A 21,360-nucleotide genomic window follows, 5' to 3' on the forward strand; every position below is an offset into this window, starting at 1 on the left:
TGGGCCCCTCATAATTTTGTGCACCTCAATCAAGTCTCCCCTCAGCCTCCTCTGCTCCAAGGAAAACAACCCCAGCCTATCCAATCTCTCCTCGTAGCTGCAATTTTCAAGCCCTGGCAACATTCTTGTAAATCTTCTCTGCACTCTCTCCAGAGCAATTACGTCCTTCCTGTAATGTGGTGACCAGAACTGTGCACAATACTCCAGATGTGGCCTTACCAGCGTTTTATACAGTTCCATCATTACATCCCTGCTTTTGTATTCTATGCCTCGGCTAATAACGGAGAGCATTCCATATGCCTTCTTCACAACCTTATCTACCTGTACTGCCACCTTCAGGGACCTGTGCACATGCACTCCAAGGTCTCTCACTTCCTCTACCCCTCTCAATATATTCCTGTTTACTGCGTATTCCCTTTTACTGTTTGCCCTCCCTAAGTGCATTACCTCACACTTCTCCGGGTTGAACTCCATTTGCCATTTTCCGCCCACTCCACCAACCCATTGATATCTTCTTGGAGTCTACAGCTATCCTCTTCACTATCAACTACACGGCCAATTTTTGTGTCGTCTGCAAATTTGCCAATCATGCCCCCTACATTCAAGTCCAAATCATTAATATATACCACAAACAGCAAGGGACCCAACACTGAGCCCTGTGGCACACCATTGGAAACAGATTTCCATTCGCAAAGACATCCATCGACTGTTCAGCATGTGTTGTTCAGTATATATTCAATACATATTATGCAGTATATATTGTTCAGTATATATTGTTCAGTACAGCCTGCAGCAGGTATTAGATAACATGGCTAGCTGGTTAATCACGTGCACACAAATATGGTAGAAAGTGCTGGAACCGTACGGTGTATATCACAGTCACTCTTCATTTATTTGCCCCACTTTCGACACCCCCCTCCTGAAGACGCTGACTCTTGTTCGGGCACAGGCGCTGACTGCCTTGTGATATCTCGTACCAAGTGGCCATTTTTCATGTGTGAAGCACTTGAGCTCATCCAAAACTCTGTTCACCCATCACTCACACCTAGTCCCGTTCACCCATTGCCCCCTGTGCTCGCTGACCTACATTGGCTCCCATCCTTGTTTTCATATCCCTCCATGGCCTCGCCCCCTCCCGATCTCTGTAACCCCCTCCAGCCCTACAACCCTCCGAGATTTCTGCGCTCCCCCAATCCCTAATTTTAATCAATGTAAGGAATCTTACAACACCAGGTTATAGTCCAACTGTTTTATTTGAAAATCACAAGATTTCGAGGCTTTCTCCTTCGTCAGGTGAGCGAGTGTGGGATTCCATGGAAGGTTACCGCATTTATAGTCAGAGAACAATACCTGGTGATTACAGATAATCTTTCCAGCTGCCCGTTGTCAAGGCAATCAAAGTGTTCAGACAGAGTGATGTTACCTACAGGACCACCGAATACACAAACGGCCAGAACAAAAGACAGAGAGAGAGAGAGAGAGAAACATCCGAAAGGAAGAGAAAGACAGAGAGTGACCCATTGTGTTAAAAACAGATAACTTTTTTTCGCTGGTGGGGTTACATGTAGCGTGACATGAACCCAAGATCCCGGTTGAGGCCGTCCTCATGGGTGCGGAACTTGGCTATCAATTTCTGTTTGATGATTTTGCGTTGTCGTGTGTCTCGAAGGCCGCCTTGGAGAACGCTTACCCGAAGATCGGTGGCTGAATGTCCTTGACTGCTGAAGTGTTCCCCGACTGGGAGGGAACCCTCCTGTTTGGCGATTGTTGCGCGGTGTCCGTTCATCCGTTGTCGCAGTGTCTGCATGGTCTCGCCAATGTACCATGCTCCGGGGCATCCTTTCCTGCAGTGTATGAGGTAGACAACGTTGGCCGAGTCACAGGAGTATGAACCATGTACCTGGTGGGTGGTGTCCTCTCGTGTGATGGTGGTATCTGTGTCGATGATCTGGCATGTCTTGCAGAGGTTACCGTGGCAGGGTTGTGTGGTGTCGTGGATGCTGTTCTCCTGAAAGCTGGGTAATTTGCTGCGAACGATGGTCTGTTTGAGGTTTGGTGGCTGTTTGAAGGCGAGTAGTGGAGGTGTGGGGATGGCCTTAGCGAGGTGATCGTCGTCATCGATGACATGTTGAAGGCTGCGGAGAACATGGCGTAGTTTCTCCGCTCCGGGGAAGTACTGGACGATGAAGGGTACTCTGTTGGTTGCGTCCCGTGTTAGTCTTCTGAGGAGGTCTATGCGATTTTTCGCTGTGGCCTGTCGGAACTGTCAATCGACGAGTCGAACGTCATATCCCGTTCTTACGAGGGCGTCTTTCAGCGTCTGTAGGTGTCTATCACGTTCCTCCTCGTCTGAGCAGACCCTGTGTATTCGCAGGGCCTGTCCATAGGGGATGGCCTCTTTGACGTGGTTAGGGTGGGAGCTGGAAAAGTGGAGCATCGTGAGGTTGTCCGTGGGCTTGCGGTAGAGTGAGGTGCTGAGGTGCCCGTCTTTGATGGAGATTCGTGTGTCCAAGAAAGAAACCGATTCTGAGGAGTAGTCCATGGTGAGTTTGATGGTGGGATGGAACTTGTTGATGTTATCGTGTAGTCTCTTCAGTGATTCTTCGCCATGGGTCCATAGGAAGAAAATGTCGTCGATGTATCTGGTGTATAGTGTTGGTTGTAGGTCCTGTGCAGTGAAGAAGTCGTGCTCGAACTTGTGCATGAAAATGTTGGCATAGTGGGATGCGAATTTGGTCCCCATGGCTGTTCCGTGTGTTTGGGTAAAGAACTGGTTATCGAAGGTGAAGACATTGTGATCCAGGATGAAGCGGATGAGTTGTAGGATGGCGTCTGGAGATTGGCTGTTGTTGGTGTTGAGTATTGATGCTGTTGCAGCGATGCCGTCATCGTGGGGGATACTGGTGTAGAGTGCCGAGACGTCCATCGTGGTGAGAAGTGTTCCTGGTTCAACTGGTCCGTGGGTGCTGAGTTTTTGTAGGAAGTCTGTAGTGTCACGACAGAAGCTGGGGGTTCCCTGTACGATGGGTTTCAGGATGACCTCGACGTATCCAGAGAGGTTCTCACACAGCAGAACAGCAGACAGAGGGATCCGCGGTACAGCAACTGAAGAAGAAAGAGTCAAACTGGACTCCTCCGGAGGGTCGCTGCCCTAAGCTTGACATGTATGCTCAAGCTGTCAGGAAATGCGTCAATGCCAGATTTATCAGCCGCACTCACAAGACAGTCCAGAATGTCACCCGAGCACAACGCAACGCCATCAACGCTCTCAAGACCAACCGCAACATCGTCATCAAACCAGCGGAGAAAGGAGGAGCCATCGTCATACAGAACAGAACGGACTATTGCAAAGAAGCATACCGACAACTGGACAACCAGGAACACTACAGACGGTTACCCGCAGATCCGACCAAAGAACACACCCACCAGCTCAACAAACTGATCAAGACCTTCGATCCAGACCTTCAAAGCATCCTACGCACTCTCATCCCACGTACTCCCCGCGTGGGAGACTTCTACTGCCTCACAAAGATACACAAAGCCAACACACCCGGACGTCCTATCGTATCAGGCAACGGAACCCTGTGTGAGAACCTCTCTGGATACATCGAGGGCATCCTGAAACCCATCGTACAGGGAACCCCCAGCTTCTGTCGCGACACTAATCACTTCCTACAAAAACTCAGCACCCCTAGAGTCCAAAAATCTATCGATCCCAGCCTTGAATATGCTCAATGACTGAGCCTCCACAGCCCTCTGGGGTAGAGAATTCCAAAGATTCACAACTCCCTGAGTGATGAAATTTCTCCTCATCTCAGTCCTAATTGGCCGACCCCTTATCCTGTGTTATGCCCTCTAGTTTTAGACGATCTCCTTATATGGCTCGGTTTCAAATTTTGTTTGATAATTGCTCCTGTGAAGCCCCTTGGGACATTTTACTTCGTTAAAGGCGCTATATAAATGCAATTGTCTGAGTGTTGGCAGGGTATTTAACCATGGGGTGAATCACAGCCAACCATATCCAATCTTCTCCCAATGTCCAGCCACATTTTTCACAGCTGGAATATGGTAGTGTAGTGGTTAGGTAAATGAGTAATCCTGAGACCTCGACAAACAATCCAGAGACCGTGAGTTCAAATTCCATCATTCCAGTTTGAGAATTTAAATTCAGTTTAAAAAAAATTAAATTAAAAAGTGACCATGAAGTTATCGGATTGTCGTAAAAACCCAATTGCTTCATTAATGTCCTTTCGGGAAGGAAATCTGCCGTCCTTACCTGGTTATATTAGGACAGGTGACCAAAAGCTTGGTCAAAGAGGTAGGTTTTAAGGAGCGTCTTAAAGGAGGAGAGAGAGGTAGAGAGGAGGAGAGAATTCCAGAACTTAGGGTCAAGGCAGCTGAAGGCACGGCCGCCAATGGTGAAGCGATGGAAATCGGGGATGCGCAAGAGGCCAGAACGTAGGAGCGCAGAGATCTCGGAGGGTTGTGGGACTGGAGCATGTTACTCCAGTCTCACACCAAATGTAGTTGACTCTTAACTGCCCTCTGAAGTGTTATGACAGGCCACGCAGTTGTATCAAGTCAGGGCAACTAGGGATGGGCAATAAATGTAATCCTTGCCAGCTACGCCCACATCCCGAGAATGTATGAAAAGAAAGTTATGGGATAGCAGTTGGGAGCCTTGGCTGAATTGTTTTCCCTTCAGCGGCACTGAAGCTCCGACTGAGCATGCTCACGATAAAGTAACTGAGCAGGGTGAGCCTGTTGTTAATCATTTCCGTCTTAAAGGTGTCATGCGCAAAACATGTCAAGGCCATGTTTCGATCCAACTCTCAGCACAGAAGGAGGCCATTTGGCCTGTCGTGCCTGTGCCAGCTCTTTGTAAGATCTATCCAATTCGTCGCACTCCCCCGCTCTTTCCCCATAGACCTGCAATTTTTTTCCTTTTTCAAGTATTTATCCAATTCCCTTTTGAAAGTTATTATTGAATCTGCTTCCACCGCCCTTTCAGGCGATTATAACAACTCGCTGCTTAAAAAAAAATTCTCCTCATCTCCCCTCTGGCTCTTTTGCTAATTATCTTAAATCTGTGCCCTCTGGTTACTGACCCTCCTGCCTCTGGAAACAGTTCCTTCCTATCTACTCTATCAAAGCCCCTCATGACTTTGAACACCTCTATTAAATCTCCTCTTAACGTTCTCTGCTCTGAGGAGAACAATCCCAGCTTCTCCAGTCTCTCCCCGTGTAACTGAAGTCCCTCATCCCTGGTACCGTTCTAGTAAATCTCCTCTGCACCCTCCCAATAGCCTTGACATCCTTCCTAAAGTGCGGTGCCCAGAATTGAACACAATACTCCAGCTGGGGCCTAACTAATGATTTATAAAGGGTTTAGCATAACTTCCTCGCTTTTGTACTCTAGGCCTCTATTTATAAAAGTGTTGACAAAGCTTTTTTGCGCGACTGTAGAATCTCCCCGCCCCACGCACCCCTCTCCCCTCCCCCCTCCCCCCTCCCCCCTCCCCCCGCGTGTTCTGCTGGCAAGCTGATGCAGCTTTTTGTTGTCGAGAAGCGGCCCCTTTAAGGCTGACCGTCGCGGGTTCCCCTTTGTGGAATGCAACACCTGTTTGGCCATCAGAGATCAGGCTGAGAACTTAACCCAACGAGCACGGAGGAATTCTCCAACGAAAAAAAAAACCCCATCTGACCAGGATAAATGCGTTATACCCGTGACCCACGGCAACTGACTGAATCAGGGGGTTGCGAAAAAACCCCCCAGAGATTCGACCAAAAAAAAAGAAAATAGCTGAAGTGCATTCCATTCCCCAAAGGATTTGTCCATCTCTAATCCCTTAAATACCTGACTGCAGTCACTGATATTTAGCTCATCCAGTGAATGGATGGATGAAGCAGTGTATAATTAGCTTTATAAATCCAGGAAATGGTCTCTACTGTAAAGTGTTCTGTGCTTTACACCTTAAAACGAGGCAATGAACCCCTTTCTCCGGTGAATGTTAACCCTTTCACCCAAGGCGGTCTAATAGGAGAGGATAATAAATGTGTGAATCCGCATCGTCCCTTGTTTAAACTTTATTTGCTAGTCTATCTTAAATTAATTCTTGTTTTTCTCCTCTGGACAAAACCATTTTGTTTCCGGCTGAGAAGGTACACCAAGCGGCCTAGTGTAGTTTGAGGCCTCTGTATCAGGTGGCCTAGTGTAGGTTGATGTCCCTGTATCAGGTGGCCTAGTGTAGTTTGATGTCCCTGTATCAGGTGGCCTAGTGTGGGTTGATGTCCCTGTATCAGGTGGCCTAGTGTGGGTTGATGTCCCTGTATCAGGTGGCCTAGTGTAGTTTGATGTCCCTGTATCAGGTGGCCTAGTGTGGGTTGATGTCCCTGCACCAGGCAGCCTAGTGTGGGTTGATGTCCCTGTATCAGGCAGCCTAGTGTAGTTTGATGTCCCTGTATCAGGTGGCCTAGTGTGGGTTGATGTCCCTGTATCAGGTGGCCTAGTGTAGGTTGATGTCCCTGTATCAGGTGGCCTAGTGTGGGTTGATGTCCCTGTATCAGGCGGCCTAGTGTAGGTTGATGTCCCTGTATCAGGTGGCCTAGTGTGGGTTGATGTCCCTGTATCAGGCGGCCTAGTGTGGGTTGATGTCCCTGCACCAGGCAGCCTAGTGTAGGTTGATGTCCCTGTATCAGGTGGCCTAGTGTAGGTTGATGTCCCTGTATCAGGTGGCCTAGTGTGGGTTGATGTCCCTGTATCAGGTGGCCTAGTGTGGGTTGATGTCCCTGTATCAGGCGGCCTAGTGTAGGTTGATGTCCCTGTATCAGGTGGCCTAGTGTAGGTTGATGTCCCTGTATCAGGCAGCCTAGTGTAGGTTGATGTCCCTGCACCAGGCAGCCTAGTGTGGGTTGATGTCCCTGTATCAGGCAGCCTAGTGTGGGTTGATGTCCCTGTATCAGGTGGCCTAGTGTGGGTTGATGTCCCTGTATCAGGCAGCCTAGTGTGGGTTGATGTCCCTGTATCAGGTGGCCTAGTGTGGGTTGATGTCCCTGTATCAGGTGGCCTAGTGTAGGTTGATCTCCCTGTATCAGGTGGCCTAGTGTAGGTTGATGTCCCTGTATCAGGTGGCCTAGTGTGGGTTGATGTCCCTGTATCAGGCAGCCTAGTGTGGGTTGATGTCCCTGTATCAGGTGGCCTAGTGTAGGTTGATCTCCCTGTATCAGGTGGCCTAGTGTAGGTTGATGTCCCTGTATCAGGTGGCCTAGTGTGGGTTGATGTCCCTGTATCAGGCAGCCTAGTGTGGGTTGATGTCCCTGTATCAGGCGGCCTAGTGTGGGTTGATGTCCCTGTATCAGGTGGCCTAGTGTAGGTTGATGTCCCTGTATCAGGCGGCCTAGTGTAGTATGAGGTCTCTGCAGTAGGTGGGATCCTACTTTCCGGTTCCTGTGCTGGGGACGTATTACTCCAAGGCCTCTATTCCAGGTGCCCTACATCTCCCCTAGGTCTCAGTTCGAGCTAACCTATTGCACCCTGGCCTCCGCAGCCCACACCCTGCATTGGACATTACTGTGACAAAAGTAAAGTATTTTTGACTAGTTTTATCTTGGTATTGGTCAGCACTTCTCCAATTCTGGCCTTTTGCGCATCTCCCAATTTTAATCGCTCCACCATTGGCGGCCGTGCCTTCAGCTGCCTCGGCCCTAAGCTCTGGAATTCCCTCCCTAAACCTCTCCCCCTCTCCACCTCTCTCTCCTCCTTTAAGACCCTCCTTAAAACCTACCTCTTTGACCAAGCTTTTGGTCACCTGTCCTAATATCTTCTTATGCGGCTCGGTGTCAAATTTCGTCTGATAATCGCTCCTGTGACGCACCTTGTGACCTTTTACCACGTTAAAAACGCGAAATAAATGCAAGTTGTTGTTGTTGGTATTGGCCCCTTTAATTCAACCACAACACTACCATGGTTTATAAACAAGCTGCCTTCAAAACCATGTCCAGACCCCGACCCAGTACAAGGTAGTGCGCACTTTTCTTCAATTGTATGTCTGGACAGATAGTTTGATGGGAGGAAGCAAACCGTATCGAAAGAGAGAGACAGCCTGTGATTTGCTCAGTTATATACAAGGTTACAGGGTGATTGGTTGAGGTTTTTCGGATTTTGAAAGGAATCGATAGGGTAGGTAGTGAGAAACTTTTTCCACTGGTGGGAGAGTCTAGGACAAGGGGACATAACCTTAAAATCAGAGCCAGGCCATTCAGGAGAGAAGTCAGGAAACACTTCTTCACACAAAGGGTGGTGGAAGTGTGGAACTCTCTCCCACAAAAAGCACTAGACGCTCAATTAATAATTCTAAACCTGGGATCGATAGATTTTTGCTCGCCGAGGGTATTATGGGATATGGAGCCAAAGTGGGTGGATGGAGTCAGGATACAGATCAGCCATGATCTCATTGAATGATGGAACAGGCTCGAGGGGCTGAATGGCCTCCTCCTGTTCCTGTGTTATATGTATGGCTACTAGTCTCTTTTGAATTCAGCTGACAGTTATTTAAATCCATAACTGTTGGTTAAGGATTTAAGAGCGGGAACTGTTTTAGTCATTGAGTTGATATGAAATCTTCAGAGACAGAATTCATGCCAATTAGCTCCTGCAGTTGAGAAAGCTGTAAGTAGAAAAGAAATAACTGAAAATACGGAAGTAAACTACAAAACAATAATTTAGCATTGAGGCTGCAAACATGTATTGTTTTCCTTTTACATAGAATTTACAGCACAGAAACAGGCCATTCGGCCCAACAGGTCCATGCTGGTGTTTGTGCTCCACACGAGCCTCCTCCCTCCCTACTTCATCTCACCCTATCAGCATATCCTTCTATTCCTTTCTCCCTCATGTGTTTATCGAGCTTCCCCTTAAATGTATCTACACTATTCACCTCAACTACTCCTTGTGGGAGTGAGTTCCACATTCTCACCACTCTCTGGGTAAAGAAGTTTCTCCTGAATTCCCTATTGGATTTATTAGTGACTATCTTATATTTATGACCTCTAGTTCTGGTCTCTCCCACAAGTGGAAACATCTTCTCTACGTCTACCCTATCAAACCCTTGAGGAGCTAGTTTAGTGTAGTATCCACCGTAAATGCACATACTACTGTCTGTCACGTTTAGGGGTTTTGCCCTTTTTTTCCTCCTAAGGAATTTGGAAATGACTTACAAAAGTGGTATTTTTAAAATTAAAGGGAGTTCACACTGGTTTGACGTTCATCATGTGCTGCAGCCCCTGAGGCAATGAGAAGTTGATATGTTAATGAGCCAGGCATTGAAGATGTGTGGATATCAGGACTGGGAATAACAATTAATTTGTTATCTTGTCTCAGGCTTTCTGTGAATTTCCACACCTATCATCATTGGAGACCATTCAGCCCCTTGAGCCTGTTCCGCCATTCAATTAGATCATGGCCAACCTGTATCTTAACTCCATTTACCCACCCTGGTTCGCTATCCCTTAATCCCCTCACCCAACAAAAATCCATCAATCTCCGTTTTGAAATTTTCAATTGACCCCCGGCCTCAGCAGCTTTTTGGGGGAGAGAGTTCCAGATTCCCACTCCCCTTTGTGTGAAGAAGTGCTTCCTGACATCACCCCTGAACGGCCTGGCTCTAATTTTAAGGTTCTGCCCCCTTGTTCTGGACTCCCCCAACCAGAGGAAATAGTTTCTCTCTATCGACTCTATCAAATCCTTTAATCATCATAAACACCTCAATTAGATCACCCCTTAATCTTCTACACTCGGGGGAGTACAAGCAGTTGGGATTGGGATACGATTGTGATGTCCCGTCTATTTGAGGTTGGCCTGGAGTGTCTGCCTGGTAGCCCCTCTCACGGAGGGGACAGCCGGTTTTATTGATGGGCCCACTGGCGAATGACTGAAGGGGGAAGGAGTCGCAGGACGATCCCATCCACTTCTTGTGGTCAGAAGTAACAAACTCATTCAGGATGATCTGCTGGAAGGGCCGAAGGGCAAGGAAGTTCCAAACAGTAAGACTAGTGCTGACCAGGCTTGTGTCATTCTTCAGCTGGGTCAAGGTTAGTCCGACTAAAAGTGCATGTATTTAATCCACTAGAGAAAGGGAAGTGTACGGGATCCTGGGCTTTATTAATAGAGGCAGAGAGTACAAAAGCAAGGAAGTTATGGTTAGGCCTCAGCTGGAGTATTGTGTCCAATTCAGGAAGGATGTCAAGGCCTTAGACAGGGTGCGGAAGAGATTTACTAGAATGGTGCCAGGGATGAGGGACTTCAGTTATGTGTAGAGACTGGAGAAGCTGGGATTGTTCTCCTAAGAACAGAAAAGGTTAAGGGAAGATTTAACAGAGGTGTTCAAAATCATGAACGGTTTTGATAGAGTAAATCAGGGAAACTGTTTTCAGTGGCAGAAGGGTCGGTAACTAGAGGACACAGATTTAAGGTAATCGGCAAAAGAGCCAGAGGCGACATGAGGAAACATTTCTTTACACAGCGAGTTGTTCTGATCTGGAATGCACTGCCTGAAAGGGCGGTGGAAGCAGATTCAATAATAACTTTCAAAAGGGAATTTGATAAATACTTGAAGGGGAAAAATTTGGATGGCTGTGGGGAAAGAGCAGGGGAATGGGACGAATTGGATAGCTTGTTCAAAGAGCCGTCACTCTTTGTGTACATACACCCCCTTTAAAATTGTACCATTTTGTTTATATTGCCTCTCCTCATTCTTCCTAGCAAACTGCATCACTTCATACTTCTCTGCATTAAATTTCATCTGCCCTGTGTCTGCCCATTTCACCAGTCTGTCTCTGTCCTCCTGAAATCTGTTACTATCCTCCTCATAGTTTACTACATTTCCGAGTTTCGTGTCATCTGCAAACTTTGAAATTATACCCTCTATACCCAAGTCCAGGTCATTAATATATATCAAAAAGAGCAGTGGTCCTAATACTGACCCCTGGGGAACACCACTGTATACTTCCCTCCAGTCTGAAAAACAACCGTTCACCACTACTCTCTGCTTTCTGTCCCTTAGCCAATTTTGTATCCCCGCAGCCACTACAGGTGCACTCCTGATCAGAAGATGTGGGGACCACTTATGGGTGTTATCATCGCTGTTGTATCCAAGAGAAACATTTTAACAAGGGTTCCTTTAACCTCTTCTCCTTTTAATTGGGAAAGGCAACAAAACAAAAGTTTAATTTCATACATCGCCCCGCGGAGCAGGTGTAACTTTACAGGGGCGTCAAAGATCAGAGAGGTTGACAGGCGGTTACGGGGTTTTGCAACATCTGAATTAACTCTGTGGTATTTTTACTTCACTTTAATCCACTAAATCGAATTTAAGGAAAATGAGACTGGCACGGCGTTTACTGTAAACTAAACAATGAGCATTGTGTCACTGAGTGACTGTCAAATGACACCCAGCCTCTGGGCTAATCCAGTCGTGCAGTCGATGTTAACCCTTTGTTAGATAACCCTCAGACCGCTTTATATCCGGTAATTGAACAATGGGAGACCCTCAAAGAGGAGTTGGTTCTTGTACAGAGTAGACACATTCCCACGAGGGGGAAGGAAGGGCATCCGAAGCTAGAGCTCCCTGGATGACCAAACTTGTAGAGATTAAAATGAAACAGAAAAAGGAGGCTTATGATGAATTTAAGTTTCATAATAGAGAACCAGGCTGAATACAGAAAGTACAGAGGGGATCTAAAAAAGGGAATAAGAGGGGCAAAGAGAGAGAATGTACACAAATCTTTGAAGGTGGCAGAACAAGTTGAGAAGGCTGTGAAAAAGCATATGGGATCCTGGGCTTTATTAATCGAGGCAGAGAGTACAAAAGCAAGGAAGTTATGCTAAACCTTTATAGAACACTGGTTAGGCCTCAGCTGGAGTATTGTGTTCTGTTCTCAGCACCACACTTTAGGAAGGATGTCAAGGCCTTAGAGAGGGTGCAGAGGAGATTTACCAGAATGGTGCCAGGGATGAGGGACTTCAGTTACGTGGAGAGACTGGAGAAGCTGGGATTGTTCTCCTCAGAGCAGAGAAGATTAAGGGGAGATTTAACAGAGGTGTTCAAAATCATGAAGGGTTTTGACAGAGTAAATAAGGAGAAACTGTTTCCAGTGGCAGGAGGGTCGGTAACCAGAGGACACAGATTTAAGGTGATCGGCAAAAGAACCAGAGAGGAGATGAGGATTTTTTTTTTACGCAGTGAGTTGTTCTGATCTGGAATTCACTGCCTGAAAGGGCGGTGGAAACAGATTCAATAATAACTTTCAAAACGGAATTGGGTAAACGATTGAAGGGAAAAAATCTACAGGGCTATGGGGAAAGAGCGGGGGAGTGGGACTAATTGGATAGCTCTTTCAAAAAGCTGGCAGGCACGATGGGTTACGTATCCAGGGGTGATTCTGTGCCACCGAACAGCTCGTGCTTCAGCGCCCTAATCATAGAACCACAGGGGTTTATAGCACAAGAGGAGGCCATTCGGCCCATCCGGTCCATGCCGGCTCTTTGCTCTATCAATTCAAAACTAATCCCACTGCCTCGCTCACTCCCCATATCCCTGTATCAATTCAAAACTAATCCCAATGCTTCGCTCACTCCCCATAGCCCTATATCAATTCCAAACTAATCCCACTGTCCCGCTCACTCCCCATAGTCCTGTATCAATCCCAAAATAATCCCACTGCCTCGCTCACTCCCCATAGCCCTGTATCAATTCAAAACTAATCCTACTGTCCCGCTCTCTCCCCATAGTCCTGCATCAATCCCAAAATAATCCCAATGCCTCGCTCACTCCCCATTGCCCTGTATCAATTCCAAACTAATCCCAGTGGCCCACTCTCTCCCCATAGCCCTGTATCAATCCCAAACTAATCCCAGTGGCCCACTCTCTCCCCATAGCCCTGTATCAATCCCAAACTAATCCCAGTGTCCCACTCTCTCCCCATGGCCCTGTTTCTTGGTCTACTCTTATACACTATGCCCCTATTTATAAAACCCAAAATGCTATTGGACTTTTCTTCCGCTTTCTCTCGAACAATGTTTGACTGAGCATTAGGTTCAGTAAAGGAGTTTGGTCACTGAATTGCTGCTGGTTTCACCAGTCAGAGCAGCTGTTAACTCGAGCAGCAGGGGCCATCAGATGAGCCAGTCAATCTACAAACTATTGCGGGGGGGAAAGTCGTAATTTAGGAAAAGAAAAGAAATTCCTAAAAGTGTGTTTTCTTCCTCCCCCTCCTCATCACTGGCTGCGTTCCGAGAGCTCGGGTTCCAAGCTGTCTCTTCCTAAAGTGAAACCAGCCCTCTGTGCACCTGGAGATCAGTGTTATTGCAGGGCTGGTTATACAGACCGGGGGAGGTCCTGGCTTAAATCCCCCACCCCCACGCCCAGGTTAGCCTGTCCAGTTGTCTTACAGGGTTGATATTTGACGGGGTAGATGCTGAGAGGTTGTTTCCCCTGGCTGGAGAGTCTAGAACTAGGGGGCATAGTCTCAGGATAAGGGGTCGGCCATTTAAGACTGAGATGAGGAATTTCTTCATTCAGAGAGTTGTGAATCTTTGGAATTCTCTACCCCAGAGGGCTGTTGATGCTGAGTCGTTGAATATATTCAAGGTGAGATCGATAGATTTTTGGACTCTAGGGGAATCAAGAAATATGGGGATCAGGCGAGAAAGTGGAGTTAAGGTTGAGGATCAGCTATGATCTTATTGAATGGCGGAGCAGGTTCGAGGGGCCGTATGGCCTACTCCTGCTCCTATTTCTTATTTTCTTACGAAGTTCACCCGGGGGTCGTAGCTCAGGTTGCCAACTCCCCAGGACGGCCCTGGAGTCTCCAGGAACAACACCAACAACTTTCATTTAATGCAGTAAAACATCCCAAGACGCTTCACTGGAGTGATTATCAGGCAAAATTTGACACCGAGCCACATAAGGAGATATTAGGACAGGTGACCAACAGCTTGGTCAACGAGGTAGGTTTTAAGGAGCATCTCAAAGGAGGAGAGAGAGGTAGAGAGGTTTAGGGAGGGAATTCCAGAGCTTAGGGCAGCTGAAGGCACGGCCGCCAATGGTGGAGCGATGAAAATTGGGGATGCGCAATAGGCCAGAATTGGAGGAGCGCAGAGATCTCGGAGGGTTGTAGGGCTGGAGGAGGTTACAGAGATAGGGAGGGGGCGAGGCCATGGAGGGATTTGGAAACAATGATGAGAATTTTAAAATCGAGGTGTTCCCGGATCGGGAGCCATTGTCGGTCAGCGAGCACAGGGGGTGATGGGTGAACGGGGCTTGGTGCGAGTTAGGATACGGACAGCAGAGTTTTGGAGTTGAGGTCGAAGATCAGCCATGATCTTATTGAATGGCGGAGCAGGCTTGAGGGGCTGTATGGTCAACTCCTGCTCCTATTTCTTATGTTCCTATGAGCTCAAGTTTATGGAGAGTGCCGGCCAGGAGAGCATTGGAATAGTGGGGTCGAGAGGCAACATGGATGAGGGTTTTAGACGCGGACGGGCTGAGGCTTGGGACGGAGATGTGCAATGTTAAGAAGATGGATATGGCCAGCAGAACTTTTTGGATGAAAAAGGTCACGAGTTTCAAACAAAAAAAAATGCTAATTTTTAAAAAAAAATCTTTCCCCCTCTTCTGTCTCTCTCAGGATCCCGTCTCCGGCAGGAGGATTCGCCCCCCCGGATTGCAGAGCACCCCTCAGACCTGATCGTGTCCAAGGGGGAGCCGGCCACCCTGAACTGCAAGGCGGAAGGAAGGCCCAGCCCCACCATCGAGTGGTACAAGGATGGGGAGCGGGTGGAGACAGACAAGGACGATCCTCGCTCTCACCGCATGCTGCTGCCCAGCGGCTCCTTGTTCTTCCTGCGCATCGTGCACGGGCGGAGGAGCAAGCCCGACGAGGGGAGCTACGTCTGCGTGGCCAGGAACTACCTGGGGGAGGCCGTCAGCCACAATGCCTCGCTGGAGGTGGCAAGTAAGTAGACACTCGCTCAGCCATGAGCTGGTCCGAAGCATCCATTTTTCCCTGCCTTGGGGTTGTCGCCTCGACGTGGGTTGTGTCGGCCAGTGTACGTCAGCCACATGTGGCCAATTGGGAATCCAGGTGTGGGTTGTGTCATCGGCTACTAGTGGCCATTTGGGAATCCAGATGCGGTTGTGCAGTCGGCCACTTGGCCAATTGGGAATCCAGATGTGGGTTGTGTGGTCGACCATGTGGCCAGATGGGAATCCAGATGTGGGTTGCGTGGTTGGCTACGTGGCCAATTGGGAATCTAGATGTGGGTTGTGTGGTTGACCACGTGGCCAATTGGGAATCCAGATGTGGGTTGTGTGGTTGACCGCGTGGTCAATTGGGAATCCAGATGTGGGATGTGTCAATTGGTAAACCAGTCTGAGGGGAACAATTTAGAGTGTCGCACAGGGTTTCAGGGTGAGTTTTCCATTATATGTTAGGATGAGTTTGTAAAATGACCCTTGTGATGGTATTGGCAAAGCAGAGCCCTGATATAAGGGTCTCGCTAACTACAGTAAGTTGGTGCCTTCCTGCTGTTCAGACTGTTTTGTGTGTGATAAAATGATGAGAAGGAGATTTTCTGATTTTGTTCCAATATGTTGCTGTGTGTTTGAAGAAATTTGTGTGTTTCCTTTTGTTATTCGATGTCAATTCGTGTGATTTTAGTTCAAGCAAAAGGTGTATTTACAATTCTATAGCTGATCCACCTCATTACTCTGTACGCAGCGGGTAAAAGGGAACGATTCACTCCCTTCTGATACTGTACAGCCCGTGGGTACCTCAGTGTCAGCACCGCTACATGTACAGTTCACAGTGGGTAAAAGGGAACGATTCACTCCCGTCTGGTATCTCCCATCTTAGATTTACTAGAATGGTTCCAGGGATGAGGGATTTCAGTTACATGGATAGACTGGAGAAGCTGGGATTGTTCTCCTTGGAACAGAGACGGTTGAGAGGAGATTTGATAGAAGTATTCAAAATCATGAAGGGTCTAGACAGAGTAAATAGAGAGAAACTGTTCCCATTGGCGGAAGGGTCAAGAACTAGAGGACATAGATTTAAGGTGATTGGCAAAGGAACCAAAGGCGACATGAGGAATAACTTTTTTACACAGCGAGTGTTTAGGATCTGGAATGCACTGCCCGAGGGGGTGGTGGAGGCAGATTCAATCATGGCCTTCAAAAGGGAATTGGATAAGTACTTGAAGGGAAAAAATTTGCAGGGCTACGGGGAAAGGGCGGGGGAGTGGGACTAGCTGGATTGCTCTTGCATAGAGCCAGCACGGGCTCGATGGGCCCAATGGCCGCCTTCTGTGCTGTAACCTTTCTATGATTCTATGGTACTGTACGGCCCGTGTGTGTCTCAGTGTCAGCTCCTGTACATGTACAGTACACAGCGGATAAAAGGGAACAATCCACCCCCGTCAGGTACTGTACGGCCCGTGTGTGTCTCTGTGGCTTGAACAGGATGATTGGGAGTGTGGTGCACCAAGTGTGAGTGGTGGGCCAGCATTTGTTCTTGGTATAAATAGATGATTTGGACCAGACTATAGGGAATGTAATCTCAAAATTTGCCCACAACACAGAAGTGGGAGGTTTTGCAAACAGTGAAGAGGGCTGTAAAAGACTTCAGGGTGACAGGAATGTTAGTAGAATGGACAGACTCACGATGGGCCTGGGGATTTGGGTCTTTCAGACTCTGCCCATTCAATAGAAATATTCGCTCATCTGAATTTATTTTTTTATTTATTCATTCATGGGATGTGGGTGTCGCTGGCAAGGCCGGCATTTATTGCCCATCCCTAATTGCCCTCGAGAAGGCGGTGGTGAACTGCCTTCATGACCACTGAGTGGCTTGCTTGGTCATTTCAGCAGGCTGTTAAGAATCAGCCACATTGTAGTGGGTCTGGAGCCACATGTAGGCCAGACCGGGTAAGGACGGCAGGTTTCCTTCCCTAAAGGACATTATTTACTTGTAAATAAAGCTGGGATGATTCTCCTTCGAGCAGAGAAGGTTAAGGGGAAATTTAATCGAGGTGCTCAAAATTCTGAGGGGTTTTGATAGAGTAAATAAAGAGAAACTGTTTCCAGTGGCAGGAGGGTCGGTAACCAGAGGACACAGATTTAAGGTAATTGGCAAAAGAACCAGAGCGGAGATGAGGAGAATTTATTTTTTACACAGCGAGTTGTTCTGATCTGGAATGCGCTGCCTGAAAGGGCGGTGGAAGCAGATTCAATAATAACTTTCAAAAGGGAATTGGATAAATACTTGAAAAGGAGGACATTGCAGGGGCTATGGGGATAAAGCAGGGGGAGTGGGGCTAATTGGATAGCTCTTTCAAAGAGGCATGATGGGCTGCATGCTGAAAGATTCTATGAACCTGGGTCAGTGCTGGCCTAAACCAGGATGATGGTAGGAACATAGGGACAATGGCTTGAGTCTCTGCTGTGTGATTCTATGATAAGTGGAAGTGACTGTAACCCAAGCCAGACATCAGTAGGGAGCTACAATTAGCCTCTGCGCCCCTGGGTTGGGGGGGGGGAACGAATCAGCGAGGATTCTCTACCCACTGAGCTCTGATGGAAAGTGTTTGTGTGTATCTCCATCACCAAGACCGCCGACTACCACCTCCGTAACATCGCCCGGCTCCGCCTCAGCTCATCTGCTGCTGAAACCCTCATCCATGCCATTGTTACCTCCAGACTTGACTATTCCAATGCTCTCCTGGCCGGCCTCCCATCTTCCACCCTCCATAAACTTGAGCTCATCCAAAACTCTGCTGCCCATATCCTAAATTGCACCAAGTCCCGTTCTCCCATCACCCCCTGTGCTCGCTGACCTACATCGGCTCCCGGTCCGCCAACGCCTGGATTTTAAAATTCTCATCCTTGTTTTCAAATCCCTCCATGGCCTCGCCCCTCCCTATCTCTGTAACCTCCTCCAGTCCTACAACCCTCCGAGATCTCTGCGTTCCTCCAATTCTGGCCTCTTGCGCATCCCCGATTTTAATCGCTCCACCATTGGCGGCCGTGCCTTCAACTGCCTCGGCCCTAAGCTCTGGAATTCCCTCCCTAAACCTCTCCGCCTCTCTAACTCTCTCCCCTCCTTTAAGATGCTCCTTAAAACCTACCTCTTTGACCAAGCTTTTGATCACCTGTCCTCATATCTCCGTATGTGGCTCGGTGTCAAATTTGGTTTGATAATCCCTCCTGTGAAGCACCTTGGGATGTTTTATTATGTTAAAGGCGCTATATAAATGCAGGTTGTTGTTAAGGTCAGCTGAGGACAGGATCAGCTGTGATGCCTCTGCCCGTATTCAGATTGGGCTCACTGGGGTTCAGAATCGGGGTGAGGTAGCGTGGGGCAGCCGGTGCCCATGGACCCTGTACCCCAGCAAGGAGTCAGTGCTCTCAGGGGGGTTAAAAAATGGCCCATCTCTAAACAGCGGGATTCTAGATTTAATCCTGCATCGTCAGAGATGTTAAATGATAATTAATTGCACTGGTGTGAACAATAAAACAGGTCTGTACACGTACGGGAGCCAAACACGAGGGTGATCACTGTGACCCGATCACAGGCAGACGGGACATCAGTTAACATCTATCCTAAAGACGGCACCTCCGGCAGTGCAGCACTCCCTCAGTACTGCGCTGGGAGTTTCAGCCTGGATTATGCGCTTAGGTCTCTGTAGTGGGGACTGGAACCCACGACCTTCTGACTCAGTGTCGAGTCAGTTACCTAATGAGCCACGGATGATGGTGCTGATTGATTGGAAACGGAAGGGAAAGGACGAAGGGCATGTGCCAAATCAAGCGGGCTTTCTCTGAGTATCTTTGTGCGGTGAGCTTGGTTCAATAGGTAGCCCTCTCGCCTCTGAGTCAGAAGGCCACGTGTTCAAACTTGAGCACGTAATCTGGGCTGACACTTCATTGCCGTCGGAGGTGCCGTTTTTCGGATGAGATGTTAAACCAAGGCCCTGTCTGCCCTCTCGGGGGGATGTAAAAGATTCCCCTACACATTCGCAATATTTTATGGATGAAGCAGTGAAGACTTTTCAGCACCGTCATCCGTGGCTCATTCGGTAACATTCTCTCGTCACTGAGTCAGAAGGTCGTGGGTTCGAGTCCCCACTCCGGACACTTGAGCGCATAATCCAGGCTGAAACTCCCAGTGCAGTACTGAGGGAGTGCTGCACTGTCGGAGGTGCCGTCTTTCGGATAGACCGTAAACCGAGGCCCCGTCTGCCCTCGAAGGTGGACGTGAAAGATCCCACGGCCACTATTTTGAAGAAGAGCAGCGGAGTTCTCCCTGGCCAAATGCAGATTTATGGGTCAATCATCTCATTGCTGTTGGTGGGACCTTATCGTGTGCAAATTTCTTTGATGCTCTCTTTCCTCTCACACACATACACTTCTCATTGTCGCTCTCCGATTTAAACAAGGACACTAATCGGCAGGGACACACAGTCAATCGACTAAATTAAAATGAAACAGTTATCGAGGCACTGGAGAAGCTGTAAAAAGGATTTACTAGGATGATACCATAGAATCATAGAATCGTAGAAGGTTTACGGCACAGAAGGAGGCCATTCGGCCCATCGTGTCCGTGCTGGCTGAGAAACGAGCCACCCAGCCTATTCCCACTTTCCAGCACTTGGTCCGTAGCCCTGTAGGTCATGGCTCTTCAGGTTCACATCCAGGTATTTTTTAAATGAGTTGAGGGTTTCTGCCTCTCCCACCCTCTCAGGCAGTGAGTTCCAGACCCCCATCACCCTCTGGGTGAAAAGTTTTTCCTCATTTCCCCTCTAATCCTTCTACCAATCACTTTAAATCCATGCCCCCTGGTTATTGACCCCTCCGCTAAGGGAAATAGGTCCTCCCTATCCACTTTATCTAGGCCCCTCATAATTTTATACACCTCACTTAAATCACCCCTCAGCCTCCTCTGTTCCAAGGAAAACAACCCCAGTCGATCCAATCTGTCATCATAGCTAAAATTCTCCAGTCCTGGCAACATCCTCGTAAATCTCCTCTGCACCCTCTCTAGTGCAATTACATCCTTCCTGTAATGTGGTGACCAGAACTGTACACAGTACTCAAGCTGTGGCCTAACTAATGTTTTATACAGTTCCAGCTTAACCTCCCTGCTCTTATATTCTATGCCTCGGCTAATAAAGGAAAGTATGCCGTATGCCTTTTTAACCACCTTATCTATCTGTCCTGCTATCTTCAGGGATCTGTGGACATGCTCTCCAAGGTCCCTCACTTCCTCTACCCCTCTCAGTATTCTCCCATTTATTGTGTACTCCCTTGCCTTGTTTTCTCTCCCCAAATGCATTACCTCACACTTCTCCGGATTGAACTCCATTTGCCACTTTTCTGCCCACCTGAACAGTCCATTGATATCTTCCTGCAGTCTACAGCTTTCCTCCTCACTATCAAACACACGGCCTATCTTTGTGTCATCCGCAAATTTCTTAATCATGCCCCCAACGTTTAAGTCCAAACCGTTAATGTATACCACAAAAAGCAAAGGACCGAGTACCGAGCCCTGTGTCACCCCACTGGAAACAGCCTTCCAGTCGCAAAAACACCCATCGACCATTACCCTTTGCTTCCTGCCACTGAGCCAATTTTGGATTACCAGAAGTGAGAGGTTATACCTATCAGGAAAGACTGTACAGGCTGGAGCTCTTTTCTCTAGAAAGGAGAAGGCTGAGGGGTGACCTGATAGAGGTTGCTAAATTTGATGACACAAAGGTAGATAGGAAAGTAAGTTGTGAAGAGGACATAAGGAGTCTGCAAAGGGATAGAGATAGGATAAGTGAGTGGGCAAAAGTTTGGCAGATGGAGTATAATGTAGGAAAATGTGAACTTGTCCACTTTGGCAGGAGGAATAGAAAAGCAGTATATTATTTAAATGGAGAAAGATTGCAGAACTCTGAGGTACAGAGGGATCTGGGTGTCCTCGTACATGAATCACAAAAAGTTAGTATTCAGGTACAGCAAGTGATTAGGAAGGCAAATGGAATGTTGTCATTTATTGCAAGGGGAACGGAATATAAAAGTAGAGATGTTTTGCTACAGTTGTACAGGGCATTGGTGAGACCACATCTAGAATACTGTGTGCAGTTTTGGTCTCATTATTTAAGAAAGGACATAATTGCTTTGGAGGCGGTTCAGAGAAGGTTCACTCGACTGATTCCTGGGATGAGGGGGTTATCTTAAGAGGAAAGGTTGGACAAGTTGTGCCTGTATACACTGGAGTTTAGAAGAATGAGAGGTGATCTTATTGAAACATATAAGATCC

At 47.8% G+C, this 21,360-nt stretch overlaps 1 protein-coding gene across 5 annotated transcripts in view; it reads left to right on the forward strand.

Annotated features, from left to right (window-relative positions):
* Positions 1–21,360, forward strand: part of robo1 (roundabout, axon guidance receptor, homolog 1 (Drosophila)) — a 359,932-nt gene that overhangs the window by 39,060 nt on the left and 299,512 nt on the right. For all 5 annotated transcript variants that reach the window (XM_067993416.1, XM_067993419.1, XM_067993420.1 and 2 more), the window contains exon 2: positions 14,686–15,012. In XM_067993416.1, the coding sequence (XP_067849517.1) occupies positions 14,686–15,012 (327 nt within the window). The remainder of the gene's footprint in view (positions 1–14,685; positions 15,013–21,360) is intronic.

This window comes from Heptranchias perlo, chromosome 11 (genome assembly GCF_035084215.1).
Source record: "Heptranchias perlo isolate sHepPer1 chromosome 11, sHepPer1.hap1, whole genome shotgun sequence".
Lineage (NCBI taxonomy): Eukaryota > Metazoa > Chordata > Chondrichthyes > Hexanchiformes > Hexanchidae > Heptranchias > Heptranchias perlo.